Raw genomic sequence first — 20,112 nt, 5'->3', positions numbered from 1 at the left:
GGGCATGAGGTTGATGCCTGGGACCCCAAAAAACGCCCCTCATTCTTGACTATGGAGCCAAGCTGACATTTTGCAAATAATGAAGGAATGTCAAGTTACCTACCCCTCTGTTGATGTGCTCTAATGATATGGACCCCTTTTTTATTTAAATGCATTAAACATTTTGCACCATTTCTGTTCTATAGCCTTTGTGTTGCTCAGCTATTGCTGGCTGCAGAATGAGTTAACTAAGAATCTGTCAGTGAGATCCTTATGACTTTTCTAGCTGTCTTTTACTCAGCTACTCTCAGCTGATTTATGACCACATCAAAGTTCAGCTCTCCATTTGATTTGGTCTGTGGTCATAAATCAGCTAAGAGGAGCTCAGTATCAGACAGATAGAAGAGTTACAAATTTCCTTCATAAGGAGATTGCAGACAGGTTCTCAGAAACACAAATCTCAGAAACACAAAGACTTAAAAGCCAAATGGTGGAAATATTTTAATAAAACCCAACTTAGGTGAAAAAAATAATCTTTTCCACAAAGAAGTCGATAAACCTATTCTTTCCCCTAAGAAAGCAGTTCTGGAGAGAGGAGCGCTGCACAGGTTCTCCCACAGTATCCACAGGGCACATATGGTCCTGCTATAAGGTCCGTCAACAGCATCTAATAATGAGAACCCTTAATAATAATATATAATAATAATATAAATTTGCTCTTCCGAGCGCAGACTCTACTTACAAACATTTCCATTGCCTCCAGTTGCCCCTGAAATAGAAATAGTTTGTTTATTTTTTATGGAATGTTTTATTAAATGTATCAAGTTCATTAAATAGTGACTGCAGCGATGTCTCCGATAATGATAAAGTCATCTGGAGAAAAGGCTGAACGGCTACAATGTTCCATAGTAAAACAGCGCGATTCTCGGGGGGGTCACAACAACAAGAGGAATTCTCGCTTCCGTGGTCAGAGAAGTGGAAACATCTGTCTGAATAATAGCTACAAAACAGGTAAGAAAGGCTTTAAATAAAATCTAAAAAAAAAAAAGCAATAAAAGTATAAAGTCCTAATATTAAGATGAGTAAGAAAAGGTTCTGCTCTATGTCAGCGCTATGTGTCCATAAGGTGAGTGCAGCTGCTCTCTCTGCCCCTCTCACAGCAGGAAGTCTCAGGACCTCTGCACAGGAATAGAAGGAGCTGAAATACTATTCTAATGAGGTCAACAAGCTACATTTTGGCTTTTAACTGTCTGAAGGATTTGGAAATTTAACTCAATCGTTTCCACTGAGTGCACCCAAGAGAGAACAGTGCCCAAGACAAGCTCAAGAGCAGAATTCACACTTGTGCTCAGTCACTAGAGAGCCACATCATGGCTGCACCTATACACTATGCGGCTCTTAATGCCTTCCTGATCATGGAACAGAAATATACATAATATGGGTGCAGTGGGGGCAGCAGGAACCGAGCTACAACCATATCCTGCAGGCGCCGACTGTGTATTACAGCCGCCATCCAACTGTGAAAGTAGTGACCTAAGTAGCTCGCTCATGTCAATCATTGGTTATCATGGCAGATGAGTGCTCGCTGAAGGTCCCTGTCACTATCATGTTGGTCCTTTTAGAAGCTCAGTCTGTGGCTGGGCTTCAAGGAAGAATGTCTAAAGGCCACGGCCCCAGTATCAGTATTTGGTCAGTATTCGGTCAGCAATTTTTCTCAGGAGTGGGAGTCAAAACCAGGTGAGGAACAATCAGAGAAAAGGTGTAAGGCTATGTGCCCACGTTGCAGACCTGAAGCATATTTTTTACGCTTCTCCCTGGCGGGAAAATCGCATGCGGATATTACATGCGGTTTTCCCGCCAGGTAGAAGCGTTTGTGAGGCGTCTTTGCATGCATTTCCGCATGCGGGTTATCAAGCACTTCTCCAAGCATCACTTGGAAAAGTGCTTGACAACTTGTTCAGAAACGTAAAAAATAAAAAAATAAACTTTATACTCACCTTCCGATGCATTCTCTGCCCCGTCCGGAGTCTTGAGCGGCTCATGCTGTTGTGTGCAGGACCTGCAGTGACGTCATTGAGTCATGTGGTGGGTCACATGACTCAATGACGTGGCAGGTCCTTCAGACAACAGCGCGACGGAGGGAAAACATCAGAAGATAAGTATAAACTTTATTTTATTCTTTTTTTTACAGGTTCTTTGGTACCCAGGTCTGGATGAGAGTCTCCTCTCATCCAGACTTGGGTACCATCCGCACATTGATTCCGCTGCGCTTCCGCAAAATTAATGAACATGCTGCGGATTTTTGACCGCAGCATATACGCTGCGGAAAAATCCGCAGCATGGGCATTGACATTGCGGAATGCCATTGGGGACCATGGGGTGCGGATATACATGCGTTTTTCAAGCGTTTACGCTGCGGAAATTCCGCAGCATATACGCTTGAAAAATGCTACGTGGGCACGCAGCCTAATAGAAACAAGTCACCAATTCTGCATTTATCACCCACTCCTGGTTTTGGCTCCCAATCCTGAGAAAAAATACTGACCGAATACTGACCAAATACTGAGAGTGGGGCAGTGGCCTAAACTGTAAAACTGTGGCATTGCAGAATATAGGACAAGTGATCAAACAATTGCAGGTTCAAGTTCCATAGTGGGACTAAAAAAATAAAATACAAAGTTAAAAAAAGATATATTTTAAACAATTTGACAAATAATAAAAAAAATCATAAAAATTTGTATCCTTTTTTCGTAAACAACAATAAAGAATTAAAAAAAAAAAGTAAAAAACCCGAAACATATTCAATCTCGTCCCATCCGTAAAAATCCAATCTATCACAATATAAACTTATTTAACCCATACAGTACATGATGAAAAGAAAAACAAAATTAACGTAATTCGGTCACACAAAATACAATAAAAAGTAATTAAACATAATGGAATCAATAACAACATCATCTCGCCACACAAAAGAACAAAACAAATCCTCACACAGATCCAGGAACAGAAAAATAAAAAAGGTTCAGTTGTCTCAGAAAATGGCGACAGAAAAAAACGAATTTATTTTACAAATTTTTTGAAAACTCTAAAATATATATATTAAAAAAACGCTACATGTTTGGTGTCACCGTAATCACAGCGAGATGGGGAATCATATTATCAGGTCATTAATACTGCACAATGAACGGCGTAAAAGCAAAACAAAAACAAGATTGGAATTATGTTCTTTGTAACATTTCATCGCACTTTTAAAGAGTTACATTACAGGGATGATCAGTATTTCTGCAGCTTTAATCACCACCGATCTATAAAGGAAATGCTAAAAATAATTCCTGCAATTATGTAACGTACCACATTCAACATGTCCAGCGTGAGGGGAACGTCCTGAGTTTGCTGTTTCACGTGTTTGCCGTTAATTACTTCAGTGTAGAAAACCTGGGAGAGAGAAAATGAGAAATATATATATATAACCAGTCATTAAACTTTACAGATAATAATAGCGAACGTGACAACGGCATCATCTTAATAACGCACTAGAAAACTTATTATAATCAGGGGAAAATCAAATATTTAACACATTAATACCGCCCCCGTGGGATGAAATATCACCGCCACGTCCCAAATGTCATCATTAAGGTTATTAAAAAAAAATCTATGAAAAAAAGTCTTAAAACCTGGAATCTATTAATGCATCAGAAGTGCAGAGGTTCCCAAAAGGTCCCTCAGTGCTAATAATGGAGGCAGTGATAGCTTTAGGTTACAGTGTGCGTCTCCAATATGGCTTCTCCTACACAGATAAGGCAGGAAGGAAGAGAGGAGGCTTTGGATTTTACTCTGCACAATGCACAATTCATTCTTCTAAGCCACAATCAGTAGCCTAATTCAGGGTCAACAATGGCTGTGTTAACTCTTAGTGGTGTGACTCATTTACTTCAATCTGCATCTTGATCGGTGCATAATCCTAGCAGATTCCTGTAGCCCCCCCACTAGGAGGAGCTAGAGCAACTCCAATTATCTGTATGCATGTGTAGCTCCATCTAGTGGTGGCTGCAGAGTTCTATTATTTACAGAACGGAATGTTGACTTCTGTGTTTAGAATGTTTACAAATAAAAGTTACAAAATCAAAATCATGGCGGAATCCTCCAAAGTAGGAGCTCTCCACCGAGACCATTAAAGGGGGTCTCAAGTTAAAGGGGATGTAAAGGATTGGAAAAAATGTCTGCTATTGTTTTCAGACTGGAATCGCAGCGCAGCTCTATTAAAGTGAATGGGAAAAACTGCAATCCCACGTTCCACCTGTATAACAGAAGTGGCGCTGTTCTTTTCCATTTCTTCCAATTCGTCAATATATATCCTTATACATCTTCCTATGGTCACTGATGTTGCGATGTACATAGTGTTACACATTCTTAGGTAATGATGAATGAGGGGAGCGTCTCTTCTAGATACTCGGCGATCTTTCTTCTTTCATCTTTCCGTCAGCTCATTCCGACTACATCCTCTTATTGATTAGTCTGTCTGCCCCTTTGTTACTAATTAGGTGGAAATTGTCATCAAAGTGCGGCAGGAGGGTCTGGTGGGACCCCGGATCTCCTCTCCAGCATTATCTCCAGAGTATAAACTCATTTTCTGCAGCAATAAATGGCAGCGTTCTACGCGACCCATCTCTCGGCTGCTTCGATCCACAAAGCGCGGCTCCGGCTAATGATTCCTGCAGGTAAAAATCCTCCGTGTTTTGGAATTCTCTTCCTTTGCTCTTGTAACTTTCCAGCACCTGTAATTTATGATATCATTTTTCATCAATAGATGTAATTGGTCTCCTGCCCGCAGCCAATTCCAATACCCGAGGGGCTGTGTACAATTAATTTTTACTGCGGCTCCTGCTGATAATTTATTAACCTTGTCTCTCATTTTGTTTGGTTTCGTGGTGAATTTATCGGAGCGCTCGGAGTTTATGCAGATGGGCTTTAAATATGGCGCCCCTGAGAAACGATGAGGATGAGAAAATGTATCGAGAAAGTCCACGGACGCCATAAAACACTCGACTCCATCACTTTATATTGTCCTCTCTTCTTATACGACTGATGGATAGAGCCAGAAGTACAGTAGGTTGCCTCCTTCACTTGCCTGGTGTCAATTAAATTGGCAATTACTTAAAGGGGAACTGTTACTTGCCATAGAAATATAATTTTTTTTACCTGGTGTAAATGTGGCACCCTGCTACCACAGGTACCACAGAACCCAAAAGGGTGCATGGACGGACTTCTCCACCAGAGGCCCCCGTTATGTAACAGACACCTCCACCCTTCCACCTCATACCACCAGAGGGAGCCTGTTAGGGATATATATACTGGAGGGTGGAGTTAGAGAGTGTGTGTGTGCTGGCACAGAGATCAGTGAAGAAGCAGCATGTGAGCTGCTGTGCTGAGGGCCAGCCAGGGCTTAAAGCACGTGCTGAAGCCCTGGGGGCCTAGAGCGGGGCCGGAGGCAAGGAGAAGAGTGAGAGGAGTTATGGGGGCAGAGAAGCATCTTAAGCTCACCCCAGAACACAAGCCGGACACCGGGTCCGCGCCTACGGGGTCCTCTACGCCCAGTAGGAATAACCGGTATACCAGGAGGATTCTAAACGCCTGGTCAACCTGAAGCTACAATCATTTAAAGAACTAGTAACCACGAAGGCCCCAGCGTCCAGGGATAGTGGTAGCCAGAAGAAAGTTCTTACCACCAAGCATACAGGTTAGGAGAGTGAAAGAGTACAGAAGCTAGGCCTAGTTTCAGGCTGGTCAGAAGCTTCAGAGAGAGAGGAAGAAACAGATCAGGAGGCCTTATACCCACTCACTGGGGAGAGTCCAGAAGTGCACCCTTCCTATCAAGTACCCTGGACCGTACCTGCCGTCTACACCAGTAAAGGTACTGAAGCAAACCCCCTGTGTGCGTGTCTGTTATTCTCCCCTGGCCCGGCTGGGCCACCTTTCACCTGCATCCCTTCCATCAACTCTGCCCCGGTGGCCCACTCCGCCTGTGGGGAGCAGAAACATCCCAGCTGCCATCCCATCACCCCCGGAGGTCTGCAGCAGCGCCGGTACTCATTACCGGGAACCACAGGTGGCATCACGAGACTAAAACTGTTAACAAACCCCCTTTTAAAGAGTGACCCCAGGGTACGGGCACGGGAGCCGACTGCCGTGACATCCCACAGAAGGTCAAGGCCCGGGTACCGAGTTTCCCCCATATCCCCCCTGGGCGCGTTGTAAATGCTGCTGTTCTCCTGAATCCGGCGTTACTTTTCTTTTATTCCTGTGCCTCTCCATTCCTGAGATGTGGCTCCTTTTTCTATTGTGTTTTTTTTTTTGGCAAATAGGTGTGGCCCTTAAGAAGACGCCCACAAGGAACAGTTAAGCACCACGCCCATTTGTCTTACAAGACTAGATTTATGTACAGGGAAGATCGGGCCGTATCTCAGGAATGGAGAGGCGCAGGAAGAAAAGAAAAACATCGCCGGATTCAGAAGAACAGCGGCATTTGGTCCACGTCTTTATGTACCTACATGCAACGTCCTTTAGATGTGAATATTGATGAGAATGTTGTTTCGAATCCCTATGACAACTATGAATGCCACAAAGAGACTCTGTTGAAGGTAGAACTCCCTGGTCACCATTTCTTTTTTTATATCCTCATGAAACTCTTTGGGATGTGGATACTGATGAGGACGGTGATTAGATCCCTATGACAACTTTGACTGCACGGGAAGCGGGAATGTCACAGGCAGAACAAAACCCCAGTCACTTTTTTTTCTTTTCTTATATCTATATATAAGTTCCTTTAGAATGTGACTATTGATGAGGACGGTGATTTGGATCCCTATGGCAACTCTGAATGTACATGTATTTACAAATAAATTTGTGGCAGAAATACAAGGCCGTCACTCCTATTTCTGCTGCATCCGGATCAGCACAAGGATTATGTTTATGTCCTGGGGTAGTCCTTTCTATGGAATCTGCAAAAATAATTCTAGCAAGGTGAGACTTATCACCGCTTGTAGCCTCAAAATGAAAAAAAAAATAATAATATTACTAAAAATAAGTCTCATTCCCTCCTAAATAAATATACAAACAAATTACATTGAAGTTAATTACAATTTACTTTATTTATGCAGAAACATCACATTAACAAAAGAAACAACCGAAGAATGAAATTAGAAGGTAAAATACAAACAGGATGAAAAAGAAACAAAATAATTCGATAAATTGCACGATGATTTATATTTACCCAAATATCCCTCATATTCATGCAGCCACAACAGTGAAAAACAACAAAAAGTAACGGCTACTGAATTGTGGAGCGGCAAAATGAAAAAAATAATTCCTCCGCAGTCATTCGGGGTTCCAGTGACGCTTCACTATGAACATTGCGCCATTTTTAGAATCTGGTTTTGCGCTGATTGATTTCTTGATTTTCTATATTTGTATTGGTCGGAGCAGAGTTTTTTTGATAGACGGCCCCTGATTCTCTGCACGGAGAACCTTTTTGACTTTTTTTTCCGTTATTTCATCTTTACACTTACCGTGTAGCCGTTGATGGTGCTGGCATGCTGCCGGGGCATCCTCCATTGTACACTGAAGGCCGTACAGTTAATCGCTTCCAGGAGAATGTCCAGGGGAGGTCCGAGCCGCTCTGCAAGATGGAAAGTCAGAGAATTAATGACTGACTGGATTCTAGATCTGGTGAAGAACCAACCATTGTAGAGAACCAGGCCGTGGGAGAGAACCGACCCTGGTGGAGAACCAACTCTGGTGGAGAACCAGCACTGGTAGAGAACCGACTCTGATGGAGAACCGACCCTGGTGGAGAACCAACTCTGGTGGAGAACCAGCCCTGGTAGAGAACCGACCCTGATGGAGAACCGACCCTGGTGTAGACCCGACTCTGGTGGAGAACCAGCCCTGGTAGAGAACCGACCCTGGTGGAGAACCAACCCTGGTGGAGAACCAACTCTGGTGGAGAACCAGCCCTGGTAGAGAACCGACCCTGATGGAGAACCGAGCCTGGTGGAGAACCGACTCTGGTGGAGAACCAGCCCTGGTAGAGAACCGACCCTGGTGGAGAACCGACCCTGGTGGAGAACCAGCCCTGGTGGTGAACCAGCCCTGGTAGAGAACCGACTCTGGTGGAGAACCAACCCTGGTAGAAAACCAACACTGGTGAAAAGCCGACCCTGGTAGAGAACCAACACTGGTGGAGAACCAACCTTAGTAAAGAGCCGACCTTGGTACAGAACCAACCCTGGCAGAGACCCGACCCTGGTAGAGAACTGACCCAGGTAGAGAACTGACCCTGGTGGAAAACCAACCCTGGTGGAGAACTGACTCTGATAGAGAACCAACTCTGATAGAAAACCGACCCTGGTAGACAACCGACCCTGGTAGAGAACCAACCTTGGTAGAGAATCGACCATGGTGGAGAACCGGTCCTGGGGGGCCACAATCTACTAGGGCCGCTACAGTTACTAAATATTGTAATGAAGAAGCTGAAGACATCAGGTATCTCCATCAGCATGGTCCGTACCAGGTGACTAGTCACTTGCGTTACTGCCAACATTACCCAGCACAGTGTGGATGGGGGACCCGCGGGACTCCTTAGCTGTCAGGACCACAGACCGTCAGTCTGTCATCACCTAATGAGTGGCAATTTTACCAGCATATAAAACCTCTGCTCACTCTTGTTCAGATGTAGCTGGAGGTGGATAACACAAAAAGTGGCAGAAGCTTTGTGTGAGGAGGAGGACAGATAACGAGAGGGGTTCCGTTGGATGGGTGCAAAGATACAAAGTGGAGGGGCAGTGTGGGTGTAATAAAGGGCAAGGGGGTACAAAGTGCAGTGACTGTGAGGACACAAAGTATATGGCAGATGGTCTGTGGGGTTATAAGAAGAAAGGGGCTCTGTGGGGGATTAAAGTGTTAGGATACTCTGCATTTGATATATGATGTCAGGGGCTCTGTGAGGACATATAAAGTCACAGGGGTTTGTGGGGGGCATCAGGTGCCATGCTCTCTGTGGGGGGCATACAGTGACAAGGGGAAGAGAAAAACTATTTTAAAAGTCAATGAAATAAAAACAGAATCCTGAAATGCCACAAACCTAATATCTGTCGACATCAATAATGGAGACTCCCCATCACGTCCGGTACCTGACAGCTCTGTCACCGTATATTTGGCTGTCAGTACAGGTTGAGTTATACAAGAAGCAAACACTAAATGTAAATCCACCATCACCGGCCCCAGGTGACTGTCACTGTGGCTTTTATATCACTTAGCATTGAATTAACAGACTTTGTTCTCCAGCATGGGGTGAAGTGATGGGTAACAATCCCCGGGGGGCGCCACAACAGACATTTACATAGTGACCAGAAATGACCTGTGAGGATCCATCACTGTCATCATCCTTCCTCTGCTGCTTATCTCATACAATCTTGTTATCCAGCTCTCATCTAAGAAGTGGATACAATGTATCCAGTGCAGACAATGCTCTGTGAGCGAAACACATCAGCAGCAGCTGCACAGATCTCTCTGCTGGATTGTTACAATGTATCCAGTGCAGACAATGCTCTGTGAGCTAAACACATCAGCAGCAGCTGCACAGATCTCTGCTGGATTGTTACAATGTATCCAGTGCAGACAATGCTCTGTGAGCGAAACACATCAGCAGCAGCTGCACAGATCTCTGCTGGATTGTTACAATGTATCCAGTGCAGACAATGCTCTGTGAGCTAAACACATCAGGAGCAGCTGCACAGATCTCTGCTGGATTGTTACAATGTATCCAGTGCAGACAATGCTCTGTGAGCGAAACACGTCAGCAGCAGCTGCACAGATCTCTGCTGGATTGTTACAATGTATCCAGTGCAGACAATGCTCTGTGAGCTAAACACATCAGCAGCAGCTGCACAGATCTCTGCTGGATTGTTACAATGTATCCAGTGCAGACAACGCTCTGTGAGCGAAACACATCAGCAGCAGCAGCACAGATCTCTGCTGGATTGTTACAATGTATCCAGTGCAGACAACGCTCTGTGAGCTAAACACATCAGCAGCAGCTGTACAGATTTCTGCTGGATTGTTACAATGTATCCAGTGCAGACAATTCTCTGTGAGCTAAACACATCAGCAGCAGCTGCACAGATCTCTGCTGGATTGTTGCAATGTATCCAGTGCAGACAATTCTCTGTGAGCGAAACACATCAGCAGCAGCTGTACAGATTTCTGCTGGATTGTTACAATGTATCCAGTGCAGACAATGCTCTGTGAGCTAAACACATCAGCAGCAGCCGCGCAGATCTCTGCTGGATTGTTACAATGTATCCAGTGCAGACAATGCTCTGTGAGCTAAACACATCAGCAGCAGCCGCGCAGATCTCTGCTGGATTGTTACAATGTATCCAGTGTAGACAATGCTCTGTGAGCTAAACACATCAGCAGCAGCTGCACAGATCTCTGCTGGATTGTTACAATGTATCCAGTGTAGACAATGCTCTGTGAGCTAAACACATCAGCAGCAGCTGCACAGATCTCTGCTGGATTGTTGCAATGTATCCAGTGCAGACAATTCTCTGTGAGCGAAACACATCAGCAGCAGCTGTACAGATTTCTGCTGGATTGTTACAATGTATCCAGTGCAGACAATGCTCTGTGAGCTAAACACATCAGCAGCAGCCGCGCAGATCTCTGCTGGATTGTTACAATGTATCCCGTGTAGACAATGCTCTGTGAGCCAAACACATCAGCAGCAGCCCGATCTCTGCTGGATTGTTACAATGTATCCAGTGTAGACAATGCTCTGTGAGCTAAACACATCAGCAGCAGCTGCACAGGTCTCTGCTGGATTGTTACAATGTATCCAGTGTAGACAATGCTCTGTGAGCCAAACACATCAGCAGCAGCCGCGCAGATCTCTGCTGGATTGTTACAATGTATCCAGTGCAGACAATGCTCTGTGAGCCAAACACATCAGCAGCAGCCGCGCAGATCTCTGCAGGATTGTTACAATGTATCCAGTGTAGACAATGCTCTGTGACCCAAACACATCAGCAGCAGCCGCGCAGATCTCTGCTGGATTGTTACAATGTATCCAGTGCAGACAATGCTCTGTGAGCGAAACACATCAGCAGCAGCCGCGCAGATCTCTGCTGGATTGTTACAATGTATCCAGTGTAGACAATGCTCTGTGAGCGAAACACATCAGCAGCAGCTGCACAGATCTCTGCTGGATTGTTACAATGTATCCAGTGCAGACAATGCTCTGTGAGCCAAACACATCAGCAGCAGCAGCGCAGATCTCTGCTGGATTGTTACAATGTATCCAGTGCAGACAATGCTCTGTGAGCTAAACACATCAGCAGCAGCTGCGCAGATCTCTGCTGGATTGTTACAATGTATCCAGTGCAGACAATGCTCTGTGAGCTAAACACATCAGCAGCAGCTGCGCAGATCTCTGCTGGATTGTTACAATGTATCCAGTGCAGACAATGCTCTGTGAGCCAAACACATCAGCAGCAGCTGCGCAGATCTCTGCTGGATTGTTACAATGTATCCAGTGTAGACAATGCTCTGTGAGCGAAACACATCAGCAGCAGCTGCAGAGATCTCTGCTGGATTGTTACAATGTATCCAGTGCAGACAATGCTCTGTGAGCTAAACATCCTGGACTCCAGACTGAGACATTGTAATGATCCAGCAGAAAGATCTGTGCTGCTGCTGCTGCTGATGTGTTTGGCTCGCAGAGCATTGTCTACACTTGATACATTGTAACAATCCAGCAGAGATCTGTGCAGCTGCTGCTGATGTGTTTAGCTCACAGAGCATTGTCTACACTGGATACATTGTAACGATCCAGCAGAGATCTGTGCAGCTGCTGCTGATTGTTTAGCTCACAGAGCATTGTCTGCACTGGATACATTGTAACGATCCAGCAGAGACCTGTGCAGTTGCTGCTGATGTGTTTGGCTCACAGAGCATTGTCTGCACTGGATACATTGTAACAATCCAGCAGAGATCTGCGCAGCTGCTGCTGATGTGTTTAGCTCACAGAGCATTGTCTGCACTGGATACATTGTAACAATCCAGCAGAGATCTGCGCGGCTGCTGCCGATGTGTTTGGCTCACAGAGCATTGTCTGCACTGGATACATTGTAACAATCCAGCAGAGATCTGCGCGTCTGCTGCCGATGTGTTTGGCTCACAGAGCATTGCCTGCACTGGATACATTGTAACAATCCAGCAGAGATCTGTACAGCTGCTGCTGATGTGTTTAGCTCACAGAGCATTGTCTGCACTGGATACATTGTAACAATCCAGCAGAGATCTGTGCAACTGCTGCCGATGTGTTTAGCTCACAGAGCATTGTCTGCACTGGATACATTGTAACAATCCAGCAGAGATCTGCGCGGCTGCTGCCGATGTGTTTGGCTCACAGAGCATTGTCTGCACTGGATACATTGTAACAATCCAGCAGAGATCTGCGCGTCTGCTGCCGATGTGTTTGGCTCACAGAGCATTGTCTACACTGGATACATTGTAACAATCCAGCAGAGATCTGTGCAGCTGCTGCTGATGTGTTTAGCTCACAGAGCATTGTCTGCACTGGATACATTGTAACAATCCAGCAGAGATCTGCACAGCTGCTGCTGATGTGTTTCGCTCACAGAGAATTCTCTGCACTGGAGACATTGTAACAATCCAGCAGAGATCTGCGCAGCTGCTGCTGATGTGTTTAGCTCACAGAGCATTGTCTGCACTGGATACATTGTAACAATCCAGCAGAGATCTGTGCATCTGCTGCTGATGTGTTTCGCTCACAGAGCATTGTCTGCACTGCATACATAGTAACAATCCAGCAGAGATCTGTGCAGCTGCTGCTGATGTGTTTAGCTCACAGAGCATTGTCTGCACTGGATACATTGTAACAATCCTGCAGAGATCTGTGCAGCTGCTGCTGATGTGTTTAGCTCACAGAGCATTGTCTGCACTGGATACATTGTAACAATCCAGCAGAGATCTGTGCAGCTGCTGCTGATGTGTTTAGCTCACAGAGCATTGTCTGCACTGGATACATTGTAACAATCCAGCAGAGATCTGTGCAGCTGCTGCTGATGTGTTTAGCTCACAGAGCATTATCTGCACTGGATACATTGTAACAATCCAGCAGAGATCTGTGCAGCTGCTGATGATGTGTTTCGCTCACAGAGCATTGTCTGCACTGGATACATTGTAACAATCCAGCAGAGATCTGTGCGGCTGCTGCTGATGTGTTTGGCTCACAGAGCATCGTCTGCAGTGGATACATTGTAACAATCCAGCAGAGATCTGTGCAGCTCCTGCTGATGTGTTTCGCTCACAGAGCATTGTCTGCACTGGATACATTGTAACAATCCAGCAGAGATCTGTGTAGCTGCTGATGATGTGTTTCGCTCACAGAGCATTGTCTACACTGGATACATTGTAACAATCCAGCAGAGATCTGTGTAGCTGCTGATGATGTGTTTCGCTCACAGAGCATTGTCTGCACTGGATACATTGTAACAATCCAGCAGAGATCTGTGCAGCTGCTGATGTGTTTCGCTCACAGAGCATTGTCTGCACTGGATACATTGTATCAACAGAGAGCAGGACTCGCTACAATATGTACAGGAAACAAGTGTTCTCATTCACTGACTGCAAACACATACTGAATCTTGAAAATAGTGAAGAATTGTAACCAAAAGATAAATTCTAAAGTTATAGAAATTTTCATTAAAGGGCACCTGTCAGCAGGATTGTGCTTAGTAAACCACATACATTGTCAGGTAAGCGCCGTTATACTGAGTACAATGATACCTTTGTTGAAGAAATCCATCCAGATGTTCTTTTAAGATCTTTATTTTCAGTTCTGTCATAATGAGATGCTCGTGCTCGGGGGCGGGACTTTAGGGAGGGGCCGTAGCTGGTACTCTCATTATGGATTCCTATCTCTGGCCTCTGACAGGTCACTGTGCTTTCAGTCACCTGCCTACTATTTTAAATATTGCCTTTGTAATTTCTCTGCCATTGTGAAATCTACATGTGCGAAAATGGCCACCCCCATGCATGCACAGTAGCATCTTTTGCCATTTTGGCAAAATAAAGATCATAAAAGAACCCCTGGGCGGATTTCATCAACAAAGGTATCATTGTACTCAGTTTAACGGCGAACACCTGACAGTGGTTTACTAAGCACAATCCTGCTGACAGGTGCTCTTTAAGTCAGAAATTAAACTTAATTAAACTAAAACTGGAAAAGTAAAACAGACCAAAAGCAAGTCTGTGTAATCTGGTGAGACAATCGTCTATAAAGCCAATAGCACACGTCACTTAATTTACCTAAATAGAGACAATGCAATCAGAGGTGCAGACATAAATCACAAGGGCCCATAGAAAAACATATGTGCTTCTATCTGTCCTATACATGGAGCTTATTGTACATGGATTTATTCAGTTCCCATTGAACTCTGGTGTATGTATAAATCTGTATGTAGTGAGCTCCCCCTAGTGGTGACTGTATAAATCTGTATGCAGTGAGCTCCCCCTAGTGGTGACTGTATAAATCTGTATGCAGTGAGCTCCCCCTAGTGGTGACTGTATAAATCTGTATGTAGTGAGTTCCCCCTAGTGGTGACTGTATAATCAGTATGTAGTGAGCTCCCCCTAGTGGTGACTGTATAAATCTATATGTAGTGAGCTCCCCCTAGTGGTGACTGTATAAATCTGTATGTAGTGAGCTCTCCCTAGTGGTGGCTGTATAAATCTGTATGTAGTGAGCTCCCCCTAGTGGTGTTTGTATAAATCTGTATATAGTGAGCTCCCACTAGCGGTGACTGTATAAATCTGTATGTAATGAGCTTCCCCTAGTGATGGATGTAAAAATCTGTATGTAGTGAGCTCCCCCTAGTGGTGGCTGTATAAATCTATATGTAGTGAGCTCTCCCTAGTGGTGGCTGTATAAATCTGTATGTAGTGAGCTCTCCCTAGTGGTGGCTGTATAAATCTGCATGTAGTGAGCTTCCCCTAGTGATGGATGTAAAAATCTGTATGTAGTGAGCTCCCTCTAGTGGTGACTGTATAAATCTGTATGTAGTGAGCTTCCTCTAGTGGTGGCTGTATAAATCTGTATGCAGTGAGCTCCCACTAGTGGTGACTGTATAAATCTGTATGTAATGAGCTCCCCCTAGTGATGGATGTAAAAATCTGTATGTAGTGAGCCCCCCCTAGTGGTGGCTGTATAAACCGGTATGTAATGAGCCCCCCCTAGTGGTGACTGTATAACTCTGTATGTAGTGAGCTCCCTCTAGTGGTGGCTGTATAAATCTGTATGTAGTGAGCTCCCCCTAGTGGTGGCTGTATAAATCTGTATGTAGTGAGCCCCCCCTAGTGGTGGCTGTATAAACCGGTATGTAATGAGCCCCCCCTAGTGGTGACTGTATAACTCTGTATGTAGTGAGCTCCCTCTAGTGGTGGCTGTATAAATCTGTATGTAGTGAGCTCCCCCTAGTGGTGGCTGTATAAATCTGTATGTAGTGAGCTCCCCCTAGTGGTGGCTGTATAAAGCTGTATGTAGTAAGCTCCCTCTAGTGGTAGCTATATAAATCTGTATGCAGTGAGCTCCCTCTAGTGGTGACTGTATAACTCGGTATGTAGTGAGCTCCCTCTAGTGGTGGCTATATAAATCTGTATGTAGTGTGCTCCCCCTAGTGGTGACTGTATAACTCTGTATGTAGTGAGCTCCCTCTAGTGGTGGCTGTATAACTCTGTATGTAGTGAGCTCCCTCTAGTGGTGGCTGTATAAATCTGTATGTAGTAAGCTCCCTCTAGTGGTAGCTATATAAATCTGTATGCAGTGAGCTCCCTCTAGTGGTGACTGTATAACTCGGTATGTAGTGAGCTCCCTCTAGTGGTGGCTATATAAATCTGTATGTAGTGAGCTCCCCCTAGTGGTGGCTGTATAAAGCTGTATGTAGTAAGCTCCCTCTAGTGGTAGCTATATAAATCTGTATGCAGTGAGCTCCCTCTAGTGGTGACTGTATAACTCGGTATGTAGTGAGCTCCCTCTAGTGGTGGCTATATAAATCTGTATGTAGTGTGCTCCCCCTAGTGGTGACTGTATAACTCTGTATGTAGTGAGCTCCCTCTAGTGGTGGCTGTATAACTCTGTATGTAGTGAGCTCCCTCTAGTGGTGGCTGTATAAATCTGTATGTAGTAAGCTCCCTCTAGTGGTAGCTATATAAATCTGTATGCAGTGAGCTCCCTCTAGTGGTGACTGTATAACTCGGTATGTAGTGAGCTCCCTCTAGTGGTGGCTATATAAATCTGTATGTAGTGAGCTCCCCCTAGTGGTGGCTGTATAAATCTGTATGTAGTGAGCTCCCCCCCTAGTGGTGGCTGTATAAATCTGTATGTAGTAAGCTCCCCCCCTAGTGGTGGCTGTATAAATCTGTATGTAGTGAGCTCCCTCTAGTGATGACGGTATAAATCTGTATGTAGTGAGCTCCCTCTAGTGGTGGCTGTATAAATCTGTATGTAGTGAGCTCCCCCTAGTGGTGGCTGTATAAATCTGTATGTAGTGAGCTCCCTCTAGTGGTGGCTGTATAAATCTGTATGTAGTGAGCTCCCTCTAGTGGTGGCTGTATAAATCTGTATGTAGTGAGCGCCCCCTAGTGGTGGCTGTATAAATCTGTATGTAGTGAGCTCCTCCTAGTGGTGACGGTATAAATCTGTATGTAGTGCGCTCCCTCTAGTGGTGGCTGTATAAATCTGTATGTAGTGAGCTCCCTCTAGAGGTGGCTGTATAAATCTATATGTAGTGAGCTCCCCCTCGTGTTGGCTGTATAAATCTGTATGTAGTGAGCTCCCTCTAGTGGTGGATGTATAAATCTGTATGCACTGAGCGCCCCCCTAGTGGTGACTGTATAAATCTGTATGTAGTGAGATCCCCCTAGTGGTGGCTGTATAAATCTGTATGTAGTGAGCTCCCTCTAGTGGTGGCTGTATAAATCTGTATGTAGTGAGCTCCCTCTAGTGGTGGCTGTATAAATCTATATGTAGTGAGCTCCCCCTCGTGTTGGCTGTATAAATCTGTATGTAGTGAGCTCCCTCTAGTGGTGGATGTATAAATCTGTATGCACTGAGCGCCCCCCTAGTGGTGACTGTATAAATCTGTATGTAGTGAGATCCCCCTAGTGGAGGCTGTATAAATCTGTATGTAGTGAGCTCCCCCTAGTGGTGGCTGTATAAATCTGTATATAGTGAGCTCCCTCTAGTGGTGGTTGTATAAATCTGTATGTAGTGAGCTCCTCCTAGTGGTGGCTGTATAAATCTGTATGTAGTGAGCTCCCCCTAGTGGTGGCTGTATAAATCTGTATGTAGTGAGCTCCCCCTAGTGGTGACTGTATAAATCTGTATGTAGTGAGCTCCCCCTAGTGGTGGCTGTATAAATCTGTATGTAGTGAGCTCCCCCTAGTGGTGACGGTATAAATCTGTATGTAGTGAGCTCCCCCTAGTGGTGGCTGAAGATAACTAAAACTTTATCATCTGATTGTAAGGGGAAAGATATTTTAAGAATTTGTAAAAATGATATTTTAAAATGTGTCATTACTGTTTATGTCATTAATTGATTTACAGGATATTTCACAGGGGGTGTACAAACTTTTTCAATAGTCTGTTGGTAGAAATAAATGATAGATTACCAGTCATTGTCATTATACATTATGAAATATGGGATCGGCTTTACCAGTCTGTTCTGTTCACAGTTGGCTTGTAATGAAATCCCGCTCTCGTCTGGTAATGGTCTCGCAATCCTTTGATGCTTTAGATGTGGAACGTGTCCGTGAGTCCGACGTCATCTCTGCAGCTTATGCACCATAATTACAGCCAGTACCGGACTATGAGGTTCCTGGGGTCAGTCAGAGGAGATCATTCTGGGGTCCGACCCCCAGCTATATCGGCCATGTGCACGGATGATGTACGTGGTAAGGTAATAGGTGGGTGGCAGCTATGCCTGGTGGTGGGATTCTCCTGACCCCCACTCACCTGTGATCTCTATGGCATCCAGCTTCTCGCTGCAATGCCCATGGTGTCAGACTCCAGCCTATAGATATATTTTGGGGTGAACATAGTTTACAAAGTGTGAACAGAGCCGCCGAGATCTACATTGTGCACAGAAGCAGAAACAGAGTTTTTAGATGATAAAATATGTATGTGCCATAATCAGGGAAGGTTTCCTCTCGTAGGACGACGTGGCCGCATACTGTTCTGGGTAAGTGTGATTGATACATGAGCAGTTATAAAGTATCTAATCCTTTCTACTACAGACTACATTGTATCCAGGCTCCCCAATAATCATACGCTCATAGACGCGCTTTAATTCAATTATTCATGAAGTCAATTTTCCGAGTTCTGCAAATTCTGCTGAATATTCTTATGCGGTAATGAGGGAAAACAATGCAGATGGGCGACACATTGTTACAGAAAGTTTATGTGTCACATCAGCAAAAGAAGGAAAATAAGAAGCAGAGTAGGACGAGTTCTGTGACTTATCCATGTATGAGATGGAGGAGGGCGAGTCATGGCGATTTCAGCAGTGATGCAGGTTGCGTGACCAAAGATCCATCCAGCAGGTGCTGATTGGCTGCAGTGGTCACAGAATGTTCCGCAATTCTGATAGGTGAGTATATGTTCTGTTTTTGTTTTAGCACCCCTGTGGGACCATGTTTAATATAAGAACTGTAGTAGAAATCGCCTTTAAGCTAAAAGAAAGTTACAAGTCCTACTTTATCACTAAGCTGAGATGTGACTTTATAACTGCGCCATTTATAATGCAGAGGGGCTTGTAAGCCCCCTCAGGTTCTGTGTTCTCTGCACCTACATGTTCTGCTATATATACAGACATGACGGGAGGAACAGAGATTACTTTATGGCTTCCTCCATCCTGGCTCAGAGGACACAGGAGCAGATAGGATCTACACTGCTATTAGAGACCTGATCCTGATATAAGGAGCAGCCGCCTCTAAGTCAGAGCAAATCAGAACCTGCAGAATATTTTATGCTCAATAATTGTGCAATTGTCCTCTGTTATCTGCTACCTGGAGCTGGGGTGAAGCTTATCTGCTAAAATGTGTCTGAACCTCTGTGAAAGTTTCCATGTGCAAATTGTATCAGCAGTAGAAGAAGAGAGAAACGCGGAAGCCTTGCAACCCCCTAAAAAATGTAACCCCTTTCCAATGTGGTCAATTTTCACTTTTCTATTCATTCCTGTCCTTTACTTATTTTTTTTAAGCGAATGGGCCTTGTATTTTGCATGACGAGCTGTAGACTTTATTGGTACCATTTTGGGATACATATGACTTTAGATCACTTTTTGAGTTTTCCTTTTATATATATATATATATTTTTTTTTAATTTAGGATTCTTTACAGTTAGAGCAGGGTTCTTTACTTTTAGAGCAGAGTTCTTTACTGTTAGAGCAGAATTCTTTTCAGTTACAGCAGGGTTCTTTACCATTAGAGCAGGGTTCTTTACCGTTAGAGCAGGGTTCTTTACAGTTAGAGCAGGATTCTTTACAGTTAGAGCAGGGTTCTTTACAGTTAGAGCAGGATTCTTTACCGTTAGAGCAGGGTTCTTTACAGTGAGAGCACGATTGTTTACAGTTAGAGCAGGATTGTTTACAGTTAGAGCAAGGTTCTTTTCAGTTACAGCAGGGTTCTTTACCGTTAGAGCAGGGTTCTTTACCGTTAGAGCAGGGTTATTTACAGTTAGAGCAGGATTCTTTACAGTTAGAGCAGGATTCTTTACAGTGAGAGCAAGATTCTTTACAGTGAGAGCAAGATTCTTTACAGTTAGAGCAGGATTGTTTACAGTTAGAGCAGGATTCTTTACAGTTAGAGCAGAATTATTTTCAGTTACCGCAGGATTCTTTACAGTAAGAGCAGGGTTCTTTACCGTTAGAACAGGATTCTTTACAGTTAGAGCAGGGTTCTTTACAGTAAGAGCAGGGTTCTTTACCATTAGAGCAGGGTTCTTTACAGTTAGAGCAGGGTTCTTTACAGTAAGAGCAGGGTTCTTTACCGTTA

At 44.5% G+C, this 20,112-nt stretch overlaps 1 protein-coding gene across 2 annotated transcripts in view; it reads right to left on the bottom strand.

Moving 5' to 3' along the window:
• EGFLAM (EGF like, fibronectin type III and laminin G domains) overlaps nt 1–20,112 on the bottom strand; it is a 121,269-nt gene that overhangs the window by 75,700 nt on the left and 25,457 nt on the right. For both annotated transcript variants that reach the window (XM_073681839.1, XM_073681848.1), the window contains exons 2-4: nt 7,545–7,654; nt 3,331–3,414; nt 722–748 (exon numbers count right to left, since the gene is read on the bottom strand). In XM_073681839.1, coding sequence (XP_073537940.1) covers nt 722–748; nt 3,331–3,414; nt 7,545–7,654 — 221 coding nt within the window. The remainder of the gene's footprint in view (nt 1–721; nt 749–3,330; nt 3,415–7,544; nt 7,655–20,112) is intronic.

This window comes from Phyllobates terribilis, unplaced genomic scaffold (assembly GCF_046119375.1).
Source record: "Phyllobates terribilis strain yellow unplaced genomic scaffold, ASM4611937v1 Scaffold_1__5_contigs__length_1240528914, whole genome shotgun sequence".
In the NCBI taxonomy this organism is placed as follows: Eukaryota; Metazoa; Chordata; class Amphibia; order Anura; family Dendrobatidae; genus Phyllobates; species Phyllobates terribilis.
This window is presented reverse-complemented; position numbering and strand designations above follow the sequence as displayed.